Here is a 25,092-nt window from a genome sequence, read left to right on the forward strand (position 1 = left end):
TCGGGTAACGAGTCGAAGCGCGCTGTACTGTTGCGATCTCTTTTGCGCTTGTAAGATTTATGTACACAAACCATTATGACGTCATACAATGAGGACGAGCATGTGAAAAGCTGGGGTTTGACTGCGGAATATCAAGATAAATAGATGAAAAATCGTGAGGATATGCACCATGCTATCATCTAGAGAGAAGCGTTCATAATTGCTAAAATCAGAATAAATTTATAAGCAAAAACGAAAACTAAGAAAATGTAAAAAATCTTTGCTTTTACTAGGTTTTTTTTAAAATACTGTCTTTATAATTACGCACTCGTGTAATCGCTCCTTAATGTGTCGTGCTCCAACTGTCATATCTCACCTCGGTACATTGAATATCTGCATCTTGTGAGACCGACACTGCAGCCCGGTTGGTTTTATTGTACAATTTCCTTTACTTTCTTAAGTAAATGTTTATTTAGACTAGAATACAAAGTGCTAATTACAAACTCTTAGCTTTAAACTCCCCTTTCAATGGAAGACATCAACGGCGATATCATGTAAGTGTTGGTAATGCGCTGCACAATGAAGGCGACAAACAAGTTGGAGGCGCGATTGCCGCTCGTTTGGCTTTGTTTACGTTCACATAACCTTACACACGGTCCGTTTTCTGTTCCAGCCAATGGAGGAAGCTGTGGCAGTTTGTTTCGGGCATACATTACGGCACACCGAACGCGGATGTTAAGGAGAAGCTGTTCCAGGTGTCGAAGGAGCTGGTCGACGGGATAATGCACTACAAAAAGCCTACCAAAGCGTCGGAGGAAAAGCTGCAGAAGCTGATCAAAGACAGGAACCAGCTGAAGCTGCAACCGTTCGCCAACAAATTGCACCAATATTTGGTGAGTGAAGCTGCGGTTTGTTCCGACCAACTCATACCAATTCGATTGCTCCCCCCTCCCTTTCCTGCAGGACATAGATGCGGTACAATCATGGCAAATACTGTGCTACTATCTGGTGAACGAGTACCGCGGTGCGGCAACGGCACTGGCGGAGTACATTTCCACCGAAACGTCGATGGTGAAGCTGCTGCACGACATTTGGACGTACCACACGCTGGAGCGCATGGTGCAGCTGAAGGTGATGAAGAATCTGCTGGAATACTTCCACTCCGGCACCCATCCGTACTCGAAGGAGTACCGCGAGGTGGTGGAAAAGATGGGCCTTCAGGCATTGCGCAAATCGTATCTCGCCCAGCTGACGCACCTGATAGCGGATCCGCCCAGCTCGCAGAAAGCGCCGCTCGCGGGCGATCTGCTGCACGGCCAAACGAGGGTCGCCTGTGCCGAACGGCGGCTGCGAGAGACGAACGAAATCCTGCAGATCCTGCTGCTGATCGTACACTACAGCGGCATCAGCTCGGAGGAGCTGGACCAGCTGTTCAAGCTGTTCCGCGAGCATTCGTTCGGCAAGCAGCAGGAACACCTGGACCCGGGATCGGAAATCCATGCCGAGCTGGTGAAGCGCATCACGTACAATGAGCTTGCGCTGGTTTTCCGCACGCTCGATCTTTCCGACAAGTTTGACGACGCGGGCTGGATCGAGCGGGTGGTGGCCGCGCTCGACGGACCGATGGTGTCGCTGCATCAATTTCCCGAACACGGGCCGCTGTTGCTCGTGTGGATGCTGTTCAACTTTCGCCTGCAGCACACGGTCGAGGACGAGGACACGACGAGACGCTACCAGCAGCTGGGATCGCGCGCCATCAAGCTCGGCGTGTTTGAGTATCTGCACGCGATCGTATCGCATCCGATGTTTAAGGACCAGAGCCTGACGGCCAGGATCGTACGAAAGTCCATCTTTAACCATCTGGGATTTCTGTGCCAACTGTTCGATGCGGACGAATCGATCGCCCATCACAGCAACATTTACGATCTGCTGAGTGAGCTGCTCACCTCGCCAACGATTGCAACGGAGTTTTGCAAAATCGAGGATCACCCGATACGGGCACTGTTCAACATCTGTTTGGAGCACTTTCCAGTCGAGTTTACACCACTTTCGAAGGTGGCGTACGCGCTCGCATCGGCCGGCTCGTCGCAGAACAAATACATACAGGAGCTGTTGGAAAATCTGCCCGTCTATACGGAGCTGTACACCGGGCAGAACCAGTACGAGATACGGAAAGCTGCCAGCTCAAACGAGGACGAGTTCATCCTGTGCCACGATTACACCCCATCGAGCAAGATCAATTTCACCATCCCGCGCGGTACGAAGCTGATCGTGCGGGACCTGCACAACCAGCGGACGTACGTGCACTTTAGCACGGGCTACAATTACTTTAACGCACTGCACCACGAGATAAACGAACTGCTCGAGGACGCGCAAGCGACCAGTACGCTCAACTCGGAGCGGGTGCAGCGGATTGCGACCGGGTTGAAGTACCTGGCCGTGGCCGTCCGACGCATACAGCAACCGCACGACATCACCGCGGAGATGGTACACCCAACGGAGATGGTGTTCGATGTGCTGCTCAAGTTCCGAGCCGTCCCGAACCCGCCGGTCGATCTGCTGGTACAGTGCCTGAACGTGTGCACCGCGCTGGTGCCGCTGTTCGAGCAGGAAATATACACGCGCATCATCAACCTCAACATTCTGCCTTCGGTGAACAACGCGAATCTAACGTACCAGGACTACGCCAACGGAGTCGGGTACGATTCGAGCCTGATCGGGTACTATCTGATGAACGTGGAGCGGAACGCTGGTCGCTATCCGATCCTGATGGCGTACTTTAACTTCCTCAAAACCTACACCAAGCTTGGGCGCGACAACGTGTTCGGCGTGGAGCTACCGGGCGCTATATTTCTGCTGCGCGAGGTGCTGCCGTACGCCAACAACTGGCGCTTCGAAACGAGCTCCGACCGGTACCGGGTGCTGGTGTTCGTCGTCCAGTACATCTACGAAATCCTGCAGCTGAGCGAAGACAAGCTCGAGAGCGATTATGCGCGCCGCGTGCTGCGGGACGCTTGCGTGTTCAGCCTGCTGAACCGCGACAATGGCATGGTGCTGCTGAAAATCGTCGGTCTCGGCAACGGCTACCTGCAGGCGGTGATGGAGCGCGAATCGAACTGGATGCTCGTGCCGGAGCAGCAGCTAAACCTGATGATCCAGCACTCGATGACGATACTGATGCAGATATTGCGCCTGAAGCGGCACATCCACGAGTACGACCTGTCCCCGCTGGAATCGGCCATCTACACGCAGCCGAAGCAGCGCGACACGCTGCGCATCATCCCGATGGTGACGGGGTACATGAGCAACATCTTCAATCCCCGGCTGCCCATTCTGTCCTGCCGCCTGTTGCGCCGGTTTGCGATCGAGTTTCGCATGTCGCTGCTGGCGTGTTTGGACATGGAGCCGGACCAGATCCGGCACACGTTCCTCGAGCGGCTGCACGACGAAATTGAGAGCGACGATCTGAAGCTGGCCGTGCTGGAGTTTGTCGAATCGTGCGTACACAAGCAGCCCGGACTGACGGAAGCGTTCTTCAAGGTGAACTACGGCAAGCCCGATCGTCGGTTGCTGCTGGCAAAGGACGGTGCGGCGGCCTCAGGCAGCGGTAGCAAGGGCCGCCCGAAAACGATGATCAACGACGGCATACCGACGTACATGGAGGAGTTTCTCGAGGCCATTTCGAACGATCCGGCCAAGCTGGCCAGCCCGCTGCTGTCGCGCATTATGTCGCTGTTTCACGCGCTGTGGAAGAACAACATGCAGGCGCTGGTGAAGAGTCTGCTACAGAAGCCAAACTTTTGGTCCTCGCTGTGCAATCCGCTGTTTAGCGAGCAGACCTCGAGCAATGTGCGCTCGTACAGCCAGCTGTTCAACATACTCGGCATTGAACTGTTTCGCGTCAGCTCGGCTACCGGCCTCAAGATGGGCCCGGAGCTGACGAAGGTGTTCGAACGCTTCACCCAAACGTTCGGCATCTTTAAGCGGTGGGTTGATATTGTGCTTGAGCTGCCGCACGCTGACACCCACCGGCAGACGGCGGATGGAAGCGAAGGCAATGTGAGCGTCGGTTCTGGCGGTGGTGGTGGTGGCGGCCGTACCGATAATGCCAACGAACAAACGCCCGACTGGCTGGGACGGTTGCAATCGTTCAAGGATTTGATCGTGCTGATCGTGCGCAAAAAAGAGCCCGGCATTTCGCTGCCCGATCGATGCAAAACGTACCTAGCGGAGCGGCTGCTGGCGGTGCTGGTCGAACGGGTGGAGCAGCTGCAGGATTTGCGCCCACTGATCGTACTGTCGGAGCTGTACCTGATCGTGCTGTCCGATTTCGATCACAAGTTTACCGAGGACGCGACCAAGGACGACCAGATGCTGGGGCAGATCGAAACGCTGCTCAGTCTGCTGGCCATTTCGTACGCCGACATACATCAGCGGGCCAAGGAGGCGCTGCTGGCGATCGGCATTAAGACGGTCGAGCTGCAGGCCGACCGTTTGCTGCAGAACTACACGCTCGCGGCGGAGATAACGCGCGCGGCAGTGGACATTGCCGGGGAGGAGATACACGCGCTCGAGCTTGCCATTCAGGCGCACGGGCTGAAGGCCAAAACGGTGAGCGACGCGATCGAGGGTAAGCAGTACAATTCGCTGCTGCTAGCGATCAATCTGCTGAAGCAGCTGACGATAAGCTTCGATCAGCCGGAGGCTGGTTCCGCGACGGCGCAAGCCAGCGCCCGGTGGGTCAGTTGGCTGGTGAAGGGAAAGCTGTTCCAACGTTTGCTCAGCATCACCGGCACGGTGCTGCCGGAGTACGGTCGCAGAAAGCTGGTGACGGAGCTGCTGAACCTGCTGATTCTGCTTGCCGAAAGTCGCTGCTCGGAGGAGCTGCTGTACAGCGACGTGGGAGACTACCTGTGGTTGAAGCTGTTGCCGCCGAAAGAGTTGCTCCAGCGTCCATACGTGATGGCGAATGTAAGCTAGAGCAGTGATTGCTTTCTATTCCTTTCTTTGATATATAATGTGTTTTATTTTTCACCCCGCTTCGCAGGAAACGCAACAGCAATGGCAAACGCAGGATTGGTGGCCAATTTACTCGAAGGGCATACACCTAGTACGGGCGCTGCTCAGCAAGCATGGCTATCGATTTTTGCGCGATGCAATCTTTTTCGTCGGCATCCACGAGGAATATCTCATGGATTCGCTAATGCTCGCGAAGCAATCGCTCGAACCGAGCGCCTTTGTGCTGATTCTCGAAACGCTCCAGCTGCTGTGTACGATGGTTCCGTTCGAAAAGGAATGGCGGCTAGAGCACAGCCAAAGTTTGCTCAATCTTATGGTAAGAAGAATAGGAAAGAGGGCAAATGGCCATGGAGGAAATTTAAATTTTCTCTCTCTCTCCATTGGCAGCGCTGCACTCAGTTCCTCATGGATCATTCCATCTCGCTGCTGTACAGGCCGAAAATATTGAAGCGACTCACAACGGGGACGGCGGACGCGGTTGGGTTCATCGTGTCCGAGCTGGAGATGGATCCGAGCACGATCGACACTTCGGACGAGCTGGTCGGTGCGATGAACAACCTGATCGAGATCATCACACTGTGCGCAAAGTGTTTGCTTTGCTTCAGCCCCCCGCTGCTTTCCCTGCTGTGCGATGTAGAGTTCATTCCCAGCCAGTGGTGCCCGCTGATAGAGATCCAGTTCGGTGCGCCCAAGCTGAGCAATGATAACTATTCCCAGCTAAGCTTTGGCTCGCTGCTGCAAGCGGTTTGCATTTTTACAAAGGTTCTGAACTTGGTAAGTCCAGCATTAGTATGATAGTTTGGTTTATGAGAATATTAATCAATCATACACGTTTGCACAGCAACACTACAGCTTCCACGAAACACCGCTGAACGAATTGCCGGCTCAGGAGGGTACAGAGCAAGATGACACGATCGACGGTTCACTCACGATGGGACTGCTCTCACGCGGTAATCGATCCGCCCTTGGGGAATCACCATCGCCAGCCGGCTCTCCATCGGACGGGTCTCGTCTGGGCAAGAGGGTGCAGTTTGCAAAAACGCTCTCCATGACCAGCGTGTCCAGCTACACCTCCACCAATGCAATCACGCTATCGAACGAGCTGCTGACCCACCTGGACACGAAACGGTGTGTCTGTGGACTCGAATACGTGTTAACACTGCTAACGTCCCAGAGTTTGTTCGCGTTGAAAGACACGAACCTGTCCCAGCGGGAGAAGCAGCTCATCAAGCGGGAGCTTAGCACGGAACTGCTGATCTTTCATGATTTTGTGAAGAAACGCATCCTGAAGGATGCGAAATGCATTCTCTCGCGCAAGAAGCACGGCGTGGTGCCAATCATAAACGATCCTTACGCTGCAGCGCCCGATCACGACACCGATAACGACGAGGAAGCCGATCGTACTACGGGTGGTGGTAAATCCGCAAGCGATCGATCGAAAACGTACGCAGCGCAGCAGTCGAAAAAACAGTCCTCGGCCAGTGCACAACATTCGATGCGCATTAATGTGGTTCGCAAAATGCATCTACAGCACCAGCAGCACCAAGGCACGGAACAGCAGAGTGGCAGCAGCAGCAGCAGCAGCAGCGCCGGAAATGTTTTAAGCCCGATCGCTGGCAGCAGCGGTAGTCAGGATGTGGTGGGACGTAGCTCATCTACGCCGGTTCTTCGGGGGATCCTAAAACCATCGCCATCCGCCTCGATAAAGCGGGTCATGTTCGATGATGGGCTGAACGAAACCGCCAAAAGCATGGCCTACGTAGAGCCGGAAGATGAACCGATATTTTTCGAACCACAGGAGCCCCGTTTTACCGGCCTGTCGCACGTGCAGATGGTGGAGGAGGACTACATTCATCTGCTCTCGAACGTGTTGCTTATGATTGGCCAAAGTGAGAACTGAAGGAAAGGACGACACTGTACGGTTTACGTAAGTCTATTGCTATATGTTGCTATACTTTATTTTCAATAAATTTACGAAAAAAAAAAATATCAAAGCGCAAATTCATGCAAAAGCTTATACAAAGTAGTGAAATCACACGTTTGTTTGGCTATGGAATATCAAATTTCTATCTAAATAAGAGACAATTCTCGTGTTATGCTTCATCACATTTTTAAATATATTTAAAACCTTGCTTCTGATCGGTTCAATTCCTATTTTTAAACGCTATTGTTGGCAATAGTATCCTTTATCCATTCGTAGTAGTAGGCAACATTTGTGTGGACATCTGGAAATCCCTCACCGCACCCTTTTTTGTGTACTGCTTTGAATATACCGACCAGTTTTCCTTTCCATGTCACAGGGCCACCAGAATCGCCCTAAAAGAGATGGAATTGTTTCCCCCATTAATATACTTTTACTAATGAATTCTAAGAATAATTCAATGTACAAACCATGCATGCTCCTTCGCCCCGTTTTGATAGACTACAAATTGTGCCGTTATTCACCAAGATTTCATTATAAATAGCCCGACAACGATCAATCCCTATGGAGGGCGCATTGATGGTTTGCAGCTTAGTAGGTATCGTCCCATTTCTCATCTCTCCCCATCCTGTCAGTGTAAGTGTAGCATTTTCCGGCACAGTTTCTGCCGTGAACTCAATCTTTTTTACCCGCTCGTTGAATTTCAACGGCGTTGTTAAACGTATTAACGCGATATCATTAGGCGGAAAACTGAAAAATAAAGGAAACATAATTAATGCTTTGAATTAAACTATTAAACTGTCTTAGAGAGTAAAAAAACATACTTAAACATAATTTTATGCACTAGCATTGTTGAGCAATTGTCGTAGTTAAAAAAGCGATCTATAAAATACGGTGTGCCGCCCTTTTTCAAATCATTTGTGCCTGCTACAACACGAGTGTTGTTAGATCGTTCGGAGAAACTAAAATGAAATTAGATTAAATTAGGATAAACAACACAAAAACATAATTATGATTAGTGAAAGCATACAATTGTAACAATGGCACACAGTGCTCTGCTGTCAATATCCATCGATCACCGACTATCGATCCACTGCATGTGCTGTTACCATCAATCTGCAGTGAAACCTGATACGGTGCCGCATTCTCCTCTGCATCCGATCCATCGACAATGTAGTTAGCAGCGAAGGGAGATATCGGATGATCTATTGGACTTGCACTACCTCTGCTAACGCATGCAAGTAGAATAGCGAAAATGATATGAACTACCATTTTTCCTCGTTTAAGTAATGCTTCTCACAACCACAAGTGACCTTCCTTGACTGTCGGACCTACACTGACTGTATATGAACAGAAGTTCTGTTTTTATATACTGTTTGCTCAACAGCGTTACAGATAACAATTGATGATTTTTTGCTACGCTGATTAACGTTTAAATGGTAGGAGGAGTATTGTTTATTATGCTATAAGCTCAAACCAATTGGAAAACATGTTAAATTTCACAGCTCATATTTTTCCATGGTTCTTAAGATGCGTTTTTTTACTTAAGGTAGCAAATAATAAGATAAAACTTTGATGGACTAATAGTAAAATAAACATTAAGTACCATTGAAAAACACGAAATCATATATACTTTGTAAATATTTGATGTAAGGGTTCTTTACAAAAAACATTAACGAAATAGCTATAAAAGGACATGAGGAATTTTATATTTTTTATTAAATTTTTAGAATATGTGCTTCATACAGGGTTTCCAACGGTTTATTGGTTGGTTTCCATCAATTTTTGGTGGGTTCCCATATTTTTTTGGTGCGTTCACACGATTTTTAGGACGTTTCCCGAATTTTTTGGTACAATTGCATTGATATCCAATCGGAAAATACCAATAAATTATGGGAACGAACCAAAAATCTATAGAATACGATCAAAAAACCGTAAGAACGCACCAAAAAATAGTGGAAACTGACTAATAAATCGTGGGAAACTCTGTATTCTAAAAATAACATAGTTTTTCTTTATTTGCTTATTTATTGATTGATTGATCTATTTCATTTATTTTTTATGAATTAATTAATATATTTATTTATTTATTTATTTTATATGTATTATTGTTTCCAAATCCGTTTTTTCCAACATCCGTTTTCCTTTAGTCAACAACTCTAATAATAATATGTTTATTTGAATTATTCACTTGGTATTCAAATTTCAATATTAATTGTTGATAATTTACATATTCTTTAGTGTAACACTTTGATAGTTATGTAAGTATTTTTGTACTAGCCTACTGGAATATGATTACAATTTGTTTCCGAATTCGGCAATTCTCGAATTTAACGATTTTCGTGATAGGTGGATATGCAAATTTAACTGTTTTGAATGCAAATTGTACGCACGTGTTCCATTAAAAGTCAAGTGCAAATAAATGTGGGTTCTAAGGTTCTGGTGTAATAATTTTCAGGAAATCCTATTAACAAAACCTAATAAGAAATAATATTAATAATTCCAATCGACCAATCCTAATGAGTGTTATCATCAGCGCGTCAAAATTATCACTTCACGTTCGAAACAGTAAAGAAAGTCTCCAAAAATAATTAAAATCCCTGAAAAACCCTGCAAAAATGCATTTCTATATCATTCTACAGCCTGAGGAAGGCTTTCACCTCAAAGAACCTGTCGCAACAGCCGAAGGTGTGACTATATTGCACCTACATTGTCGGACAAATCAATAGGACCACTTAATAATGTTTTATTCACTTATCACATTTCATTACCTAAAGTGAATCAATATTTACCAAATTTTCATGAAAGCACTTTTCGGATGTTGGCTTAAAGTCTGCTTTGAAAGTTTGTTGAAAAGTTAGCAAACAAAAAGTTATTATAAGAAATGTTAAAAAAATCATGCGACAAAATAATAGGACCAGTATAGATTTTTTTTTTTATTTTAACCATTTATCATTATTAAATAACAGCTCCGGCTTTTAATTCGCAATGTGGCCAGCCCGTACATTTGAAAAACTAAAGAAAATAACAAAACAGCCTTTTCCTGGGCTAACTTGGTAGCATTTAATATTTTTTTGCATGCCCTTTGTTCCGGATGACAGCTCGCATCCTTTTAGGCATGGATTCCACCAAACTTTTACAAGTCGATGGCGGAATGCTGTACCAAGCATTCTCTATATGCTTCCACAGTTTCTCTTTAGTTCGAGAACCTGCCGGTAGAAGCTTAGCTTTAACAATCATTCATGACGTCAATTTTTTGATCAACAAACCATTTTTTAACCGCTTTTGCAGTATGTTTTGGATCGTTGTCATGCATGAATTGCCATTTCAATGGCATCTCCCACTCTGCATGAGGCAACATGACAGTTTGGATGATGTTTAAGTATCGGTGTTGGTCCATGATATCTTTTATCCAAAAGATAGGACCGACACCGTACCAAGAGAAACATGCCCAAACCATTATGTTGCCTCCACCGTGCTTCACGGTTTTTAAAGTGTACTGTGGCCGGTAGGCGGTATTCTTTGGACAACGCACAAAGCCTTTCCCATCCGAACCTACCAAGTTCACTTTGGACTCGTCCGACCACAGTACATTTCGCCACTTGTTCAGGTTTTCACCTGCCCAGTCGTAGTGCTCTCGAGCAAACTGCAACCGGGCTTGAACGTGGCACCGTCGAAGCAACGGAACTTTGCGGGGATTCCGGCCGACCAAGTTGTTTTCAATTAGGCGACGCTGCACTGTCCGATCACTTACGGAAAGTTGCAGCTCGTCCCTAATTGCCCTGGCCGACTTGAAAGGATCAGCCTTGCACAATCGCGTCATCCGAGCATCATCCCTAGCGGATGTCTTGCGTGGCCGACCCGTTGGTATTTTCGTGCCCGTGCTATGCAGCGCGTTATACACGAATGTTTTGGAACGGCCAAGTATTTCCGCGATTTTACGCTGGGAGTACCCAGCAGCGGAAAAACGTTTGATATCTAAACGCTGTTGTTGTGAGGAGTGTGCACTACGACCCATCGTTGGAATTTCTTCAATCAAGCGCTAATATTCTCGCATTAGTAAATTAGAGCATGTTAATTAAAGACACAGCGAATTGCCATTGCGCTAAGCGTTTCTACAAAAAAATGTATACGCATTAGTTCACTAATTTAAGTTAAGTTATCCGACAACTCAATAACATCAAAAACTGTTATTTAATAATAATAAATGATAATTATTTTAAAATTTTCTGAACTGCTCCTATTATTTTGGCGCATGATTTTTGGGTTATTTTTACATTTCTTATCATAACTTTTTTGTTTCTTAACTTTTCACCAAACTTTGAAAACATTCTTAAAGTAAACATTCTAAAAGTGCTTTCATGAAAGTTTGGTTAACATTGATTCACTTTAAGTCATGAAATATGATAAGTGAATAATAAATTGATAAGTGGTCCTATTGATTTGTCCGACACTGTATATAGAACCGATACTCATATACGCTTCTAAGACATGGACACTGTCCAAATCTGACGAAAACCTCGTTTGAGAGGAAGGTTCTTAGAAGCGATATTGGTTGCCTCTTTGTAGAAAGACAACGGAGGACCCACTGCAATAACGAGTTTTACAAACTGTATTGGCGATCAAACCGGACGACCCACCCGTCCACAAGGGCCAAACTCACAGGAGAGTTTGTTTCATTTGACAATACCTCTAATCGCTAAATAAATCGCGATCACACTTGTACACATTTAATGTCATCAAACATCAAGGTCCATATAAGAAGCTATTGAGGTTTGAAAAACAATCCACATGGCTTCTGAAGTATGATTAAATGAAAACTAAACCCCATTTTACTTACGACGGTTTCAACTTCTTCGTGATCTTGGTCTGTCGGATGCGGGCATGAAATCGCTCACGGTCTCGTACCTTCGTTTGTTCATTGGTTATGTTAAATGGCGCCTTCCCGCTCAATCGATCGCTTCGATTTATTTAATCTGTTATCTTTCTGATTTCATTGGAGCATACAGGGTTTACCAAGTCACTTTGCGATGTGAGCTGCACAATTCATCTCACTTGAGACGTATTTCTATTCTGACGTGCTACTTCATTTGGCCCGAAATAATTTTCTATTCCGCCGCATTCATTTTCATCCATTATATGAAGTCTTTTCACAGGGGATGTTAGCTGGAGCCGTCCGCGATGTTTACATTTTTTTCAAAAATAAATTTTTGGGCTTTTAGTGCTGATTTGTGATACAACTATGTTGTTTAACAAAGAATAGAAGTTTATCTTTGCTCCGCTGTAGCATTCTAGCCGAAACATGGGTTATTCATTGTGTTATTAGCAGATTTGACTGAGCAGGTTCAACTGCTAATAACTCAATGAATAACCCATGTTTCGGCTAGAATGCTACAGCGGAGCAAAGATAAACTTCTATTCTTTGTTAAACAACATAGTTGTATCACAAATCAGCACTAAAAGCCCAAAAATTTATTTTTGAAAAAAATGTAAACATCGCGGACGGCTCCAGCTAACATCCCCTGTGAAAAGACTTCATATAATGGATGAAAATGAATGCGGCGGAATAGAAAATTATTTCGGGCCAAATGAAGTAGCACGTCAGAATAGAAATACGTCTCAAGTGAGATGAATTGTGCAGCTCACATCGCAAAGTGACTTGGTAAACCCTGTAATGAACCTCAGTATGTTTGCATCACTAAAACTTTATTATTTTCTTTATCTTTTGTGAAAATCAATGGTCACATAGAATGACTGGTCAATCCTAATCACTATTTGCTGCAATCGTTGCCTTAATCCATGGGAGGAAGTAGCTGATGCGCGAGTGGACATCGAAATATCCCGCACCGCATCCTTTTGACCAGCTGACTATGCCAACCTGTCTTCCATACCATACCACTGGGCCTCCAGAGTCACCCTGAAACAAGCAGAGAAGCGCATGTTGGTCATAACTTAACACACATCCTTTGGGACTTATTATTTACTCACACCACAAGTGCCTTTGCCTTTTTTAACAAATGTACACAGATGTCCAGCGTAAATAAAATCTGGTTGCATCTTGCGACAAAGCTTCAAGGCAATGTTTTTAGCTTTGATCATTTGAGTTATTTTTGTTGTTTTGTTATCTTTACTAATATAACCCCTACCGACAAGTGTCAGTGTGGCATTATTCTGAACAATCTGCGACAATAATTCAATCTTTTTAACACGCTCTCCAAACTTCAAAGGGCTCCTCAAACGAAGCAGTCCAACATCGTCACGAAATGCGCCTCGAAAGTATCTATAGGAATGATACCGAGATGATCAATGTACCACGACATCACGTCACTGTTGTCACATTAGCCGGTAGCCTTACTTTTCATGAGCTATAGCACGATCGATGCGGTATAAAGTTCCACTTGCAGTAAAATTATTGGTCTCAACACGAACAGCTGCATTTTTCACCATATTCCTTTATGTTAAAAATATTGAACCGTAAATACGTTTTTTTTTTTGTAATGAATATTTTTCATACCTTTTAATACAGTGTGCTGCAGTCAATATCCAACGATCCGCTATAATGGAACCTCCACAAACGAAAGAGTTTACTGTTATGCTAACTAGATATGGTACCTTCTTATCCTCAACATTAGATCCTCCAATAATCGGTGCTAAAGGCTCAACAGGCGATGCTTTCAATGAATGAACTACTAATAGTACTAAAGGCACAATGCCGCTGAGAAACATATTGGCCAGCTTTAGGGAAGAGACGCCACAAACCAACTGAGAACTGAGTGTACATCGTGGGTGATACATGAATATTTATACTATCCCCACAAGTCACCGAATAGTTAAGTCGTTGTATTTGTTTTTTTTTTAAATAATAACACTTTTCAAACACAGATTATTATGAGTTTCCTTCCTTCTAAATTGATAAGAAAAATGGTAGTTAAAACCATCTCTAACTTCATTCTAATAAGTATACAGTGTTGTAGTAGTGTAGCGTAAACGTAATGTAGCGTAGATCGTCATGTAAAAATAAAAGAGTACATTCAATGTGAAATCGAACGGATTATTGTGCTACGTAAATTTGATTCAAATTGAGATGATTATGACTCAAAAATTAGCGAATATTCGCGATTGAATCGAATGTATCGAGTATTAATAGTTGAAATAATTTTCGAAATTTCTAATGAATAAGCTTAAAAGTTTCGGAGATTTTATTTCAAATCCTCCAAAAGGTGTTGCGTGTAATTACAAAGTAACAATTTAATGTACACGCGACACTTATACAGTCAGTCCAAAAAGTATTCGTCTAGCTGAATATTTTACAGAAAAAGGCGAATTATGGCCGCAATACGTATGGGACGATAAAAGAAATGATGAGGTTTGATAAAAAGACCATCAATACACACGTTTTGCTAAAAAATAAGCAATTAAATAGTGCAATAGTAACCAAAATACATAAAAAAACTAAAAAAAAATCGTTTGATGGGCGCGCAAAAAGTATTCATCCATCTAGCTTTTTAATTATTTACGCTGGACAAACACTTCGTAGACGTGAATTAAATTTATTATCATCAATCTGCTGATGACTTCTTTCTAAATCAATGCATTTCTGTTGTTCCAATTGCACGTCAAGCGGTCAGAGAGGATGATTGGAGTACGATGGCGAATATCGTATCTTTAACTTCTGCATAACCTATCCTACCCATTTTTGATGGTTACAAAATGTGTGGGTTGAATGTGCGGTTTAATGTCCAAAAAATCAAATATTAGCCAGGAATTGGTGCATTTTATGATGGCCAATAAGATCAAGAAAAGAGATGGGTCACATTAGGTTGATGGGTCATGTTGCATTTCATCGTAGATGGTCATGTAATAGCTTGAATGAGTGAGTTGTTACAAACATGTTTTGTTTGAATAATACCATACACAGAAAGTGGCCAAATCTGAAAGGTGCATCAAATAATTCAGGAATTTATTTCAAATTAGGCTCTACTTGTAGTAGGCTATGACTACTATGACTACCTAACAGTGGGATTTAGCCTCAGCAAAATCTCACTTCCTAGGCATAGTAGCCTATGCCATGTTTAGTAATAAATCAGTTCATAGTTAACCACCAAACTAGCAAGTTGGTTTTTATTTGCTCTCTGTGTGAACTGTAACACTACTAACATATTAAAACATGTTTAAATCGCCAAGGTCATACGGCCGACCTCGACCATAGCGAAAACTGTCTACTAAGATGCAACATCAAAATCTCGTGTAACGGTAGCATCATGGAGTCATGATACTAGGGCTCAGTGAGGTAACGTGAGCTAGAAAAATGATTCAAAATGATAGGAATCGAGATGGGGAAACATATTAATGCAGTTTTTAAGTACTTCGAGTCCCAGTTCTGAGAAATTTTACTTAAAATGTATCACATGTTTCAAGAACAGTCGAGCTGGAGAACATACAGGGCATTGTCATTTGCTCGAAACGCCAAACCAAGCTGAAACCAAACGGATGAAAATGATTTAATAGACTCTAAATTTGATATAAGTTACAAATTTTTCCATGGAACTTGGCCATGTGACCCGGAAATACAATATTTCTACCATAGAATAATTGGAGCAAGCTTGTAGGAAGAATGGATCAAAAATACACCTTTTTAAAGGTTCAAAAAAGTTCTTGCGTTGTGCAAGTAGTCACCAATAATCATAAATGCAATAAGAAACACGATCAGGACATTTTTTGATTCCATAACCTTTGTTTTCATACGCATATTATGCCAAAAGTCTGATGGACGAATACTTTTTGCGCGCCCATCAAACGACTTTTTTTTAGTTTTTTATGTATTTAGATTGATATTGCACTATTTACAGGGTTTCCCACGATTTATTGGTTGGTTCCCAGCAATTTTTGGTGGGTTCCCATATTTTTTTGGTGCGTTCCCACGATTTTTTGGCCGTCTCCCAGAATTTGTTGGTCCAATTGTATTGATATCCAATCGGAAGATACCAATAAATTATGGGAAAAAACTAAAAATCTATGGGAACCCACCAAAAATTGATGGGAACCCACCAAAAAATCATGGGAACTGACCAATAAATCGTGGGAAACCCTGTAAATGCTTTTTTTAGCAAAACGTGTGAATTGATGGTCCCTTTATCAAACCCCATGATTACTTTTACCACCCCATGCTTATTGCGGCCATAATTCGCCTTTTTCTGCAAAATATTTAGCTAGACGAATACTTTTTGGACTGACTGTATCCAGCTGTGTGATTCTTCATAAGTCTAGAAAGCCTGTATAGATCGGTATGACTAAACAAAATAAACAATATTTACTCATAACTTTTCAAAATCCAAATCATGATCTTATCCGTTAATGTAGCTAATAAATATGATTCCTATTCTTTATATATTTTAAAGCCACATACGATTGCAAAGCTATGTTAAATATTTATGACTTAGCTATAAGAAAAACACAATCGTATCGCAAATGCCATTTTAAGTCGAGAAAAATCCTTTCAGAGACATATGATGGTGGTTTTAATTAACAACCATTACGCAAACAAAGTGGCCGCTATGGGCTCTAAGATCTCTAAGTGGGAAACTGCTAATAAGACCTTCGCAACGCTTATAAGTAAGCAAATGTTCATCTTCATAAACTCTCCAGTTGAGAATCTCTCATTCAACCTTTCAGTTGAACGCTTCAGCAGAACCTTCATTAGTCTTACCGATCGCTTAAAGACTGCCGATATCGAGTTCTTTTCCCTTTACCATACCAGGCTTTACCATACCGGGCAGATACACCTCAATTCGATTTGTCAGATTCATCGCGATTTGTCAGATTCTAGGAAGAAGAAGTAGAACTTGAAGTAGAGTTGAAGTAGAAAACATAAAACGTATATTTTACATCAGTAAACAAAGAGTAGTAGTATAAAAACCGTTACAGAGTACCCGACACCATAGAAAACAACACTGGCAACACTGAGTAATCTAAATTATACGAATCATTATTAAATCAATTTTAGACAAAAGGAACTACACTAAAAATATAAACAATTATAAACAATTTTAAAGTACTAAACAAATTTGTTTAAAGGGAAAAATGGTGTCAACTTTAAAACAATAAAACATAACAAAAGCTATGAGTTGAGCCAATTTATTAATCGATATCGTTAGTTAGTTAGAAAAGCTAAGTTAATTTTTATCAAATATTGCATTCATTTCATTTTGCATTCATTACGTATATCAAAGATAGAAGCCTCCAATTCAGTTGGAATACGTTGGAATATAAATTACGTTTTTTTCTTGTTTTTGGCCAGTAACAGGATCAATTCGCCACTGAATACAGTGATAATCTAAGTAGTAGTAGTAATAAGGTAGTATATAAGAGTAATAAGGTAGAAACCTTAAGAAGGGAAACCTCGTACAACAATTAATCGATGATGTGTGATTTTTTTATTTATTACTGCCGATCGAGTTACGATCGAGACCGAGTAATTGGGGCTATTCACTTATGTTATACCGTTGGTTAAATAATTTCTCCCTTTCGCATTCTGAAGAGTTGCATCAGCACTTTAAATCATTTTTAATTGTTATATTTTTCTGTAGTGAAACCTATGACAAATAATATAAAGTGGAGCGCCGATGATCCGGGGTCATCGGGACTTGACCTCGCCCGGATATGCGAATAACACGGATAATGAGTCAAATGATATATTTAATCACAAATTCCTTATGTTTTTTTGGAAATTAATCGTATGTTTTGATAAAAATTACCCAGTTTTTATTAACTGCATGTTTTTCCAATGAGAATGTTTGAAATTTGCAATGTATTGTATGTTTTTTATGCCCATGTGCTATGATAACCGAATTTTTAAATATCCACCTCAGAACGCAATGTCACCTTTGTATTGAACTGTCATTTCTCAAGAGCACGGATAAACGGATGGCCGAATAAAAGGTACCCGGATAAACGGCGCTCCCCTGTATATGAATATTATTTTCGGATCACTAATTGAGTCCCATGGGTTTCATTGCTTAATGGCATCATAGATTTACTTTACCATATTATAGCCAATAAAGGGGGTTGCAAAGTTATTATCATTTACCTCTACAAGAGCGCATTTGATACAGTCATTGCCTAACATCTGATATCAGTTTTGTAGATTTCAATGACCACTATTAGCTGCCATTGTTTTCGTAATCCAACCATAGAAGTACCTAATGCTGGCTTGTACATCAGGTAATCCAATTGCACACACGCCCGCCATTGCCCAACTGACTACGCCAACCTGTTTCCCTTTCCATACCACAGGACTACCAGAATCGCCCTAAAATGTGAAGACAAAGGTGTTAGATACGCATATATAGATTTTTCCATAAATTCTTTACTTGCCTTGCACGGACCATACCCTGCTCTAGAAAAAGTACACAGATGTTCAGGGTAAATAGCACTACCGTTTGCCATCTTTCGACAACGGTTTAGACCAATATGTTGAACTTTAATCACTTGAGTTCGTTTTGGGTTTTCTTTGTTCCATCCAACGAATCCCCATCCAACAATTGTCAGTGTAGCATTAATCGGAACGAGCTCCTCGTTAAGTTCTATCTTCTCAACGTGTTCTTCAAATTTTATTGGGGTCTTCAGACGAAGTAGCGCAACGTCATTGCGGAATGTTATAGCACTGTATCTGTTAAAATAATCACGATTAGATCAATGTAAAACGGGATTCGTTATTAATTTAATATTCTAACTCACCGCTCATGTGGTATAACACGATCGATTTGGTACATTGATCCACCTTTATAGTTATCATTTGTTCCCACCCGTACTACAGTTAAATTTGTGACATTAACGCTGAAAAAGCGAAATCATCACAACAGAAACAATTAATTAATATAAATGTATGTGACGTTAGCGAACTGTTTTACTTTGTTACACAGTGAGCTGCTGTCAAGATCCATCGAGCGGCTATAATCGAGCCACCACAATATGTTTCAGAGTTGTTATACACCAAACCAGCTAGATATGGTGCCTTCCCATCCTCAACATCAGTGCCACCGATAATGAGTGCCATTGGAGATAAACGATCAGCAATAGTGGCACCACTAACTTCTTCCCTATGCCCTAGTACTAGAACCAATATGAACACGGTAGCACTGATTTGCATTGTGTATGATTTAGCATGTAACTGTTCGGTTACTAAAACAACCAACCAACACTGAATGCCCCTTGATACTGAATTAAACCATTTTATACTTTCTTGTAAGCTGCATTCTTCTGTTGACATTGTATGTTTTGTTGAAATAGTTTTCCCTGTAGTAAAATTTATGGGTTTCCAACCTCGTAATGTGATAAGAATAGTATTATTGGTGCTAGTGTTGTACTTATTAGTCTTATCTTTGTATCTTTAAACATGTTTTGTAACCGGCTTTGTTGAGTTTATTCTCCATCTAGTCACATTTCTTCGACCTCGATCGAAGAGGGACGTTAGCTGCAGTTACCTAGAAACAACGATTGCATTGATTTATTTCAAGAATGTGCTGTTTTATAATGCGAAATCATTTGGCAAAACATCAAACTAGACATTTTGTCATTTTTGAAAACCGATTTGATCGTTCCCGCTACGATCGTGTTTGGAAAAGATCGTGTTTGATCTTCTTTTGCATCAAACTTTGGAGAGTAGATTTATTTTTTTCAATTACGTTATATTTCGTTCTTTCAATTACGATGACTAACACTAAACATTAAGCTAACCTAATAAAACTAAACTAAACTCACAGGTACGCAAATTGCACATTCATACGGGCAGGATTCATAAAGGATAGCAGAACAGAAGCAGAACAGATAGAGGAGATAGAGAGGTTAAAACCAAACTAGTCATAATAACATTCATTAAATCGACGCAAACAGCTCACAAAAGGACCATTACGGGCATACCGTGTACGTCTGAAGAGTGCGGGAGAGGATAATAAATTTCTGCTATATTTCAATAAATTTTAATCAGAATATGGTTTATCGTGCACCAAAAGAAAGGATATTCAATTCCCCATTTGTATGGGCTTTAAAACATATTTAATTAATAAATTAAATACATTTCCTTGCGATTCCCACTCTCTCGGTGAAAAAATAATGGTAAGCAGGGAAATGCATTTAATTCATTATTTCAATACATTTTGCAGGCTAAAAAGCTGGGAAAATGGATATCCTTTGTTTTGGTGTACGATAAGTCATATTCTCATTAATATTAAATGAAATATAGCAAAAAAAACCAAACCATTACACATTCAAACATATTCTACGCCTAAAATACAGTTGGACGCGTTCCGGATTGGAAAACCACACTGACTGAGATGGAAACCGAACAATACAGGTATAATATTCAAGAACAAAACGGACCAGACAGCAAAAGAGAGACTAAAGACAAGAACTATAACCCGTAGCTCTATACATTCTGCGTATGAGACCAGTAGTCTTCATAGCACGACCAATTACGTACTACATTACACATTATTACACGTGAATCGGAACAATATTTGATTGACAAACGATTGCGAGAACGAGTAAATGAAATCACAGAACATATATCTGGACAGTGGGCCTCATCGCGAACGATAGTCGATAACGCAGTGGATAATTTAGCCGATCGGTTAGCAAAATTCCAATGTTATCCAATTGCGTTTTCTCAATCAGAATCTTCGCTAACCGATCGGTTTGGCAGTGGAGTGGAATAGTGTTTGCCGCCATAGCAACGTGGTTAAAAAGTCGAGCAGTGGGATATGCAGTTGAAAACTTCATATAAAAAAAACCATTTCAGTCGGATAGCCATATCTACTGCTCCACCCCAGTTGATATAACAGTGGAAAACTAAATAATATTAAAAAACATGTTTCACAGCTCGCAAAAAAGGATGTTTTATCGCTGTTTGAGTTATTTAAGATGTTTTATCACTCGATTTAGTCAAAATATTATTTTTTAGAAAATATAAATTTACCTGTTTTTTTAATAATAACACATAAATTTAGGTTTATAACAGGTATCTAGTTTTTATAGTTCAAGCTAAGAAATAAGAAACCAAAAAAATCCTTTTCTGCTAATCCTTCTCTTTTATCCAACCTTATGTTATGGCCTTATGGCATGTTAGAATCGGTTCCGACACGTAAATGCAACGAGATTAGGAAGACCAGTATTATCACTAGGTACAAGAAATTATAAGCAACTCATATCCGTTGGAGCGGCGAGTTCCGATCGGAATCGTTTGCGTTGTCTTGCTCCTATCGAAGGTGTTGTGCCTACTTGTACCTTCCGGACTATCCCCAAAACCTCGGGGTCGCTTATGGATGGATACAACCCGGGAATGTTCGGATTGATACACACATCGCTAAGTTCCACGCCTCGTGACCAACGCGTCATCCAATGATTTTTTTTGTGTTCATCCATTTAAACGAATATGTACACTTGAATAGCTTCTCTTCTGAATCACATACATTACAATTTTAACGTAGTTATTTTATTATTATCAAATCTGACGCAATCATCATCGTACGTGTGGAAGCACACTCATTGTCGTATCAAGCTCGCCAGTCTTCAGTGGACGGTCCTTGTTCAAGGCATGGAAACGATCGTCCCAGGTGTTGTGCAGGGAGAGGGGGTGGGGGGAGATTTCATCTCTTAGCTTTGAATCAAATACACTTTAATTTTTTTCTTGGGGGAGTGGGGGGTATTGGTCGGAATCCCTCATATATGGGCCCCTGTAGTCTTTGAGTCTCTTCGTCCATGGAGCCTCTATCGTTCATGGAGGTCCACGATGAGACTACTGTACACACCATATATGCTGGACTTTATATCCACGGAGCCTCCTGCGGCCAATCAGTCCGCTTACGGTTAAATCCGCAATTGCGGAGAGGGCGTAGTAGGTTTAAATTTAAGTGGCCAAATGACTTGGAAGCGTCAGTCATTAAGGCCAGGATAATGGACTGGCGAGGGCGAGAGACCGTGAGCGATTTCGGACACTCCTTATTGCATGGAATAAGTGTACCGCGTTGTTTCAATATATTTTTGCACGAGGGCGTAAAAAACGGACGTTCACGGATCCAACGTTCGCGGTGGCTGGAGTTGATGGACGCACATGGTATATGGCACAGGACAAGCGTCAGTGAAGGTGGCAAGCTCAGAAAGGATTCAAACCTCGTCCTCCAGTTCATACGATTTTGTTTCAACTAGACTTGTTCAGCCTACAACCTGTTTTACACTTTACCCGGATTGTTTGAATAGGCCTACAGTCAGTACTGTCTAAGGCCTGGTGTGGATTCTTCACTAGATGGTCCGTAAATAAGCAAAATTTACTATTTTATTCATTCCGCAAAACAACACCTCTAAATGTAAACAAAAGTGTGATTGACAGATAGGCAAAATCAATGGCTACTCGAATCGGAAAGAGTTATCCACCGGTGGAGAAAATTATCCACCGGTGGAAAATAAATTCCACCGGTGGATTCGAGCAAATTAACCGATCGGATAAATTTTATCGACTTTCGTTCGCGATGAGGCCCAGTGTTCTAAAACGATGCAATGTTAGTTGATCGACGATGGTGAATATGGAATTACTTTTAGCAGTTGATATTTCGCATTGAAACATCGTACATTGGACTTCAAGTAATGAGTTTATGGGAAGCTTTTATGAAGCCCAATGCAAAGAAAAACATGTAATGATGGAACGGTTAGGTGTTCTACTACAAAATGTATGGATCGTGGCATGTAGCTTGATGCATTTATACTAATTTTAATGCAGCCTTCGATAGGGTTCCACATGATCTCTTGCTGGCGCATAAACTGCAGAAACTCGGCCTGTTGATCGACTCTTAGAAAATGGCTTGCGTAATTTCTTACGGGAAGACGCTTTGTGGTTCTAATTGAATCCTGTTGTTCTTCGATTTTCAGCAACACTGCATGGGTCCCGCATCCTAAGTCCTTGCGTATTTACTTTAAAAACAAAACAATTTTACTTCGACGTTGAATGCTTATTTTCTACGCTGAACACGTATTTAGGTGGTAACTTCAAGCAGTAAAAAGCAGTAATTACTCATTTTCAATATATTTCTGGGACGAAATGCTCCAGATGCCTGCCTACGGAGTTGGGTGCGATATGCTTAGGCAGTAGTGATGGGCGTTTCGGAGCGCACCAACGGCTCCGGAGCCGGCTCCGACTTTTTCCCGGAGCCGGCTCCGCACCAACGGCTCTGGAGCCGGCTCCGCTCCGACGGCTCCGGAGCAGCCTCCGCACCAACGGCTCCGGAGCCGGCTCTGCTCCGACGGCTCCGGAGCCGACTCCGCACCCACGGCTCCGCACCAACGGCTCCGTAGCCGGCTCTGGACTAACGGCTCTACACTCACGGCTCCGCATCAATGGCTGCGAAGCCGGCATCGGGCCCATCGTTCCGGAGCCGGCGACGAAACAACGGCTCCGGACCAACGGCTCCACACTAACGGTTCAATAGAGACATCATTGTATGATAGCGTACTGAAAAATGAATATATATTCTCGCACGTGTGGAAGCTAACACACGATACGATTGCAGTATTGACATGCATGACGTTGTGTAGCATTCGTTAGTTTCGTCTTTCTTAACAATATTCAAAACTAATCGATATTTTTTTGATAAATTCTTTTAAACATGACCTACGTTATTTACGGATTTCCTCGATAAGAGGATGCGGAGCGTATATATATATATATATATATATATATATATATATATATATATATATATATATATATATATATATATATATATATATATGTATATCTCATATCAGTAACACCGAGTTCTGCAACAAAAATGGCCTGAGCACGACCACTCCTGTCTTCTAGCTATTGCTGCCTAATAGTGATGGGCAAAACGGCTCCGAAGCCGGAGCCGGCTCCGACCGGCTCCAGGCAATTTCGGAGCCGGCTCCGCACCAACGGCTCAAGAGCCGGCTCCGCACCAACGGCTCCGGAGCCGGCTCCGCTCCGACGGCTCCGGAGCCGGCTCAACTCCGACGGCTCCGGAGCCGGCTCCGCTCCGACGGCTCCGGAGCCGGCTCCGCTCCAACGGCTCCGGAGTCGGCTCCGCACCAACGACTCCGGAGCCGGTTTTAACACAAAGGACCAAAAGAACTTTTTCAATGAAGTTTCTTATCGAGGAAATCCGTAAATAACGTAGGTCATGTTTAAAAGAATTTATCAAAAAAATATCGATTAGTTTTGAATATTGTTAAGAAAGACGAGACTAACGAATGCTACACAACGTCATGCATGTCAATACTGCAATCGTATCGTGTGTTAGCTTCCACACGTGCGAGAATATATATTCATTTTTCAGTACGCTATCATACAATGATGTCTCTATTGAACCGTTAGTGTGGAGCCGTTGGTCCGGAGCCGTTGTTTCGTCGCCGGCTCCGGAACGATGGGCCCGATGCCGGCTTCGCAGCCATTGATGCGGAGCCGTGAGTGTAGAGTGTATATATATATATACACATCCTCATGTTCCGCATTCCTTTGTATGCAGCGGCGGATCTAACGGTAGGCGGACTAGGCGGTCGCCTGGGGCCCCGTCTAGGTACCTGACGGAACCGAATAAGAGTAGAAGTGATGATTGATGTAAATAATGTTTAGAACTGTAAACAAGCTAGTTTAAGAAAACTTTACATAGAAAGTAGAAACATTCAGAGCATGCAGAAAAAATGAAATGTATTCATATACATAAAACTGAAAGCTGTGAAATACACTGGTATTAAGGAAGGTTGATCTTATCTTGTAGCAGGTTTTATTAGAAATTCTATTGACATTGAAGATATTCAAGGGTACAAAACTCTCGATCTCGATATTGCCGCCGTCAACTCATACGCTGCCTCCCAATTGGGCCTTTTCGAGCCTCTGTCAAGTAGGTATGTCGTCTTGGTTGAATTGATCATCAATCCAAATCTTACGGCTTCATTTTTGAGTCAATACACGAAATGATAGTGTGATATTAGTTAGCTCTAGTGTGTGTTGCGCTATGACACTCCAAGTAGCAGCAAAGAAGAGTTTCATCATCTTATTTAAATAAAATGATAAAATCAGAGCAACTTTCATAATTCCGAATGGGAATATTGTTCCAGAGTATCATGATAGAAAGTTGATGAGAAATACGAATCCTAGGAAGGATTCC

At 42.6% G+C, this 25,092-nt stretch overlaps 4 protein-coding genes across 4 annotated transcripts; 1 reads left to right on the forward strand and 3 right to left on the reverse strand.

The window, feature by feature from the left end:
• Nucleotides 1-355: 355 nt before the first annotated feature.
• LOC1274899 (nucleoporin Nup188) lies at nt 356-8,542 on the forward strand. The gene is made up of 6 exons (XM_314091.5): nt 356-533; nt 653-872; nt 943-4,950; nt 5,027-5,314; nt 5,386-5,772; nt 5,840-8,542. The coding sequence occupies exons 1-6, from the start codon at nt 508-510 to the stop codon at nt 6,896-6,898; spliced, it is 5,988 nt and encodes a 1,995-aa protein (XP_314091.5). The 5' UTR covers nt 356-507; the 3' UTR covers nt 6,899-8,542.
• On the reverse strand, nt 7,092-8,191 carry LOC1274900 (chymotrypsin-2-like). The gene is made up of 4 exons (XM_314093.3): nt 7,950-8,191; nt 7,744-7,881; nt 7,390-7,669; nt 7,092-7,314 (listed from the first exon to the last, which is right to left on the reverse strand). The coding sequence occupies exons 1-4, from the start codon at nt 8,189-8,191 to the stop codon at nt 7,156-7,158; spliced, it is 819 nt and encodes a 272-aa protein (XP_314093.3). The 3' UTR covers nt 7,092-7,155.
• Nucleotides 8,543-12,604: 4,062 nt separating the features above from the next.
• LOC1274901 (chymotrypsin-1-like) lies at nt 12,605-13,713 on the reverse strand. Its single transcript, XM_314094.5, has 4 exons — nt 13,434-13,713; nt 13,275-13,370; nt 12,908-13,199; nt 12,605-12,836 (listed from the first exon to the last, which is right to left on the reverse strand). Exons 1-4 carry the CDS (start codon nt 13,643-13,645, stop codon nt 12,684-12,686), a joined length of 753 nt encoding a protein of 250 aa, XP_314094.5. The 5' UTR covers nt 13,646-13,713; the 3' UTR covers nt 12,605-12,683.
• Nucleotides 13,714-17,476: 3,763 nt separating this feature from the next.
• Nucleotides 17,477-19,458, reverse strand: LOC1274902 (chymotrypsin-2-like). Its single transcript, XM_314095.3, has 4 exons — nt 18,829-19,458; nt 18,656-18,754; nt 18,293-18,587; nt 17,477-18,227 (listed from the first exon to the last, which is right to left on the reverse strand). Exons 1-4 carry the CDS (start codon nt 19,185-19,187, stop codon nt 18,066-18,068), a joined length of 915 nt encoding a protein of 304 aa, XP_314095.3. The 5' UTR covers nt 19,188-19,458; the 3' UTR covers nt 17,477-18,065.
• Nucleotides 19,459-25,092: the final 5,634 nt, after the last annotated feature.

Source organism: Anopheles gambiae, chromosome 2 (genome assembly GCF_943734735.2).
Source record: "Anopheles gambiae chromosome 2, idAnoGambNW_F1_1, whole genome shotgun sequence".
NCBI classification, from domain to species: Eukaryota; Metazoa; Arthropoda; class Insecta; order Diptera; family Culicidae; genus Anopheles; species Anopheles gambiae.

Bases quoted from the DNA above. Each gene is read 5' to 3' on its own strand.
- LOC1274902 (XM_314095.3), bottom strand. From the start codon at position 19,187: ATGTCAACAGAAGAATGCAGCTTACAAGAAAGTATAAAATGGTTTAAT. The intron at 18,588-18,655 runs GTGAGTTAGAAT...TTATTTTAACAG, and splicing joins CGTGTTATACCACATGAGCG to ATACAGTGCTATAACATTCC. The intron at 18,228-18,292 runs GCAAGTAAAGAA...TTCACATTTTAG, and splicing joins CAGGGTATGGTCCGTGCAAG to GGCGATTCTGGTAGTCCTGT.
- LOC1274901 (XM_314094.5), bottom strand. From the start codon at position 13,645: ATGTTTCTCAGCGGCATTGTGCCTTTAGTACTATTAGTAGTTCATTCA. The intron at 13,371-13,433 runs GTATGAAAAATA...TTTAACATAAAG, and splicing joins GCAGCACACTGTATTAAAAG to GAATATGGTGAAAAATGCAG. The intron at 12,837-12,907 runs GTGAGTAAATAA...TGCTTGTTTCAG, and splicing joins AAGGCAAAGGCACTTGTGGT to GGTGACTCTGGAGGCCCAGT.
- LOC1274900 (XM_314093.3), bottom strand. From the start codon at position 8,191: ATGGTAGTTCATATCATTTTCGCTATTCTACTTGCATGCGTTAGCAGA. The intron at 7,882-7,949 runs GTATGCTTTCAC...ATTTCATTTTAG, and splicing joins TGTGTGCCATTGTTACAATT to TTTCTCCGAACGATCTAACA. The intron at 7,315-7,389 runs GTTTGTACATTG...CATCTCTTTTAG, and splicing joins GGGGCGAAGGAGCATGCATG to GGCGATTCTGGTGGCCCTGT.
- LOC1274899 (XM_314091.5), top strand. From the start codon at position 508: ATGGAAGACATCAACGGCGATATCAT. The intron at 534-652 runs GTAAGTGTTGGT...TTTCTGTTCCAG, and splicing joins GACATCAACGGCGATATCAT to CCAATGGAGGAAGCTGTGGC. The intron at 5,315-5,385 runs GTAAGAAGAATA...CTCCATTGGCAG, and splicing joins AAAGTTTGCTCAATCTTATG to CGCTGCACTCAGTTCCTCAT.